Source organism: Ipomoea nil, unplaced genomic scaffold (genome assembly GCF_001879475.1).
Source record: "Ipomoea nil cultivar Tokyo-kokei standard unplaced genomic scaffold, Asagao_1.1 scaffold2694, whole genome shotgun sequence".
Lineage (NCBI taxonomy): Eukaryota > Viridiplantae > Streptophyta > Magnoliopsida > Solanales > Convolvulaceae > Ipomoea > Ipomoea nil.
The window spans coordinates 1,203,726-1,205,322 of record NW_017619122.1 but is presented as its reverse complement, the minus strand read 5'-3'; the positions used below and the strand labels follow the sequence as shown (position 1 = coordinate 1,205,322).

The 1,597-nt window shown below is 36.9% G+C and overlaps 1 protein-coding gene across 1 annotated transcript; it reads right to left on the bottom strand.

The window, feature by feature from the left end:
* Nucleotides 1-419: 419 nt before the first annotated feature.
* On the bottom strand, nt 420-1,232 carry LOC109155154. The gene has a single exon (XM_019302887.1). It carries the CDS (start codon nt 1,230-1,232, stop codon nt 420-422), a length of 813 nt encoding a protein of 270 aa, XP_019158432.1.
* Nucleotides 1,233-1,597: the final 365 nt, after the last annotated feature.

The window sequence follows — 1,597 nt, the reverse complement described above, 5'->3', positions numbered from 1 at the left end:
ATTAATATTAATATTAATATTAATATTATTATTATTATTATTATTATTATTATTATTATTATTATTATTATTATTATTATTATTATTATTATTATTATTATTATTATTATTATTATTATTATTATTATTATTATTATAAACATGAGGGGGAGGGACGAAGCAGTTCTCCCAGAACAGAAACTACCAAAACAGAAAGAAGGAAAGATAACTGACATAACTGCCATGCTATAGACTTCTCCTGATTGCCGCCAAGTGGTGTGATGGATTGCTGCCAAGTGATATGCTATTACTTTGTACTCCTAATAGAGGTTTTGAATAATGGAGTCGACCGAGGGAGGTATGTTTTCTATTAATATTAATATTAATATTAATATTATTATTATTATTATTATTATTTTTTTTGGAAATAAACAACTGCATTAAACCAAATCATCAACCAGTACAGAAAAAAGGATGGAAGGAGGAGCAGTCCTCCATTCCTTACGATCAGCATTGAACATGGCTTCCCTAGCAAGCAAATGGGCTGCCATATTCGCAGATCGTTTAGCAAATAAAAAGCTAACATCAATGAGATCAATAGCTAGATTCCTAATGTCATCTAAAATGAGATCAAAGGAGGTAATACAAGAGAGATCCTTCAGACCATTTATAACAAGGAGAGCATCAGATTCCACCAGTATAGATTGATAGTGCAGAATTTTAATCCACTTCAGGGCTTCTCTAACTGCTATAGCTTCTGCGGTTTTAGGATGGTATGAGCCCTCAATCTGTGTCTGCAAAGCTGCCACAAAACTACCCTTGTCATCCCTTATAATACAACCAATCCCTGTCTTCCTGTTATTGAAATCATTAGCCGCATCAACATTGCACTTGAGGTAGCCAAGTGGGGGTTTCTTCCACCTGACTGTTTCAGCAGGTCTACTAGTTACAACAATTGCATTGTGGACAGAATTCCAAGCATCCAAGAAAGTACCTGCTTTGGCAACTATATTTACTGCACTAGACCTTTTGTTATGCCAAACAACATTGTTCCTTGCTTCCCAAATCTTCCAGCAGACCACCGTGACAAGTTTTAAGCGCTCGCAATCCAGATTTTTCAATAAACCCGCTATCCAATCTTGAAATTGTTGATCCGAGATAAGAGGTATGTCGGGCACCACACTCCAGCATTCTTTCGCAAAGTCACAGGTCAGAAAGAGATGATCAATAGATTCAGGATGGGAGTTGCACATTTGACAAGTAGTAGGACAGTCAACCCTCCTAGAACGGAGAATATCGGTTGTAGGGAGAACTTTTGAACATGTATGCCACAAGAAATTCTTTATCTTCGGGGGGATTGATAGATTCCAAATAGGTGTCAAACTGAGTTTCTCCGCATCATGCCAACCATTATTGAGGAGTCTGTAGCAGCTTTTAACAAAATAGGTCCCTTTTCCTCCGCAATCCAAACCAACCTATCATCAAATTTCTGAATTGGCAGTGGGATCGATAAAATCTGCTTCCAATCTTCTTCCAGAAATATATCCTTGATAACCTCTTCATCCCAAGCTTCCTGCTGGACATCCATGAGAGAAACTACCTTTGCATCTTCCAAGTA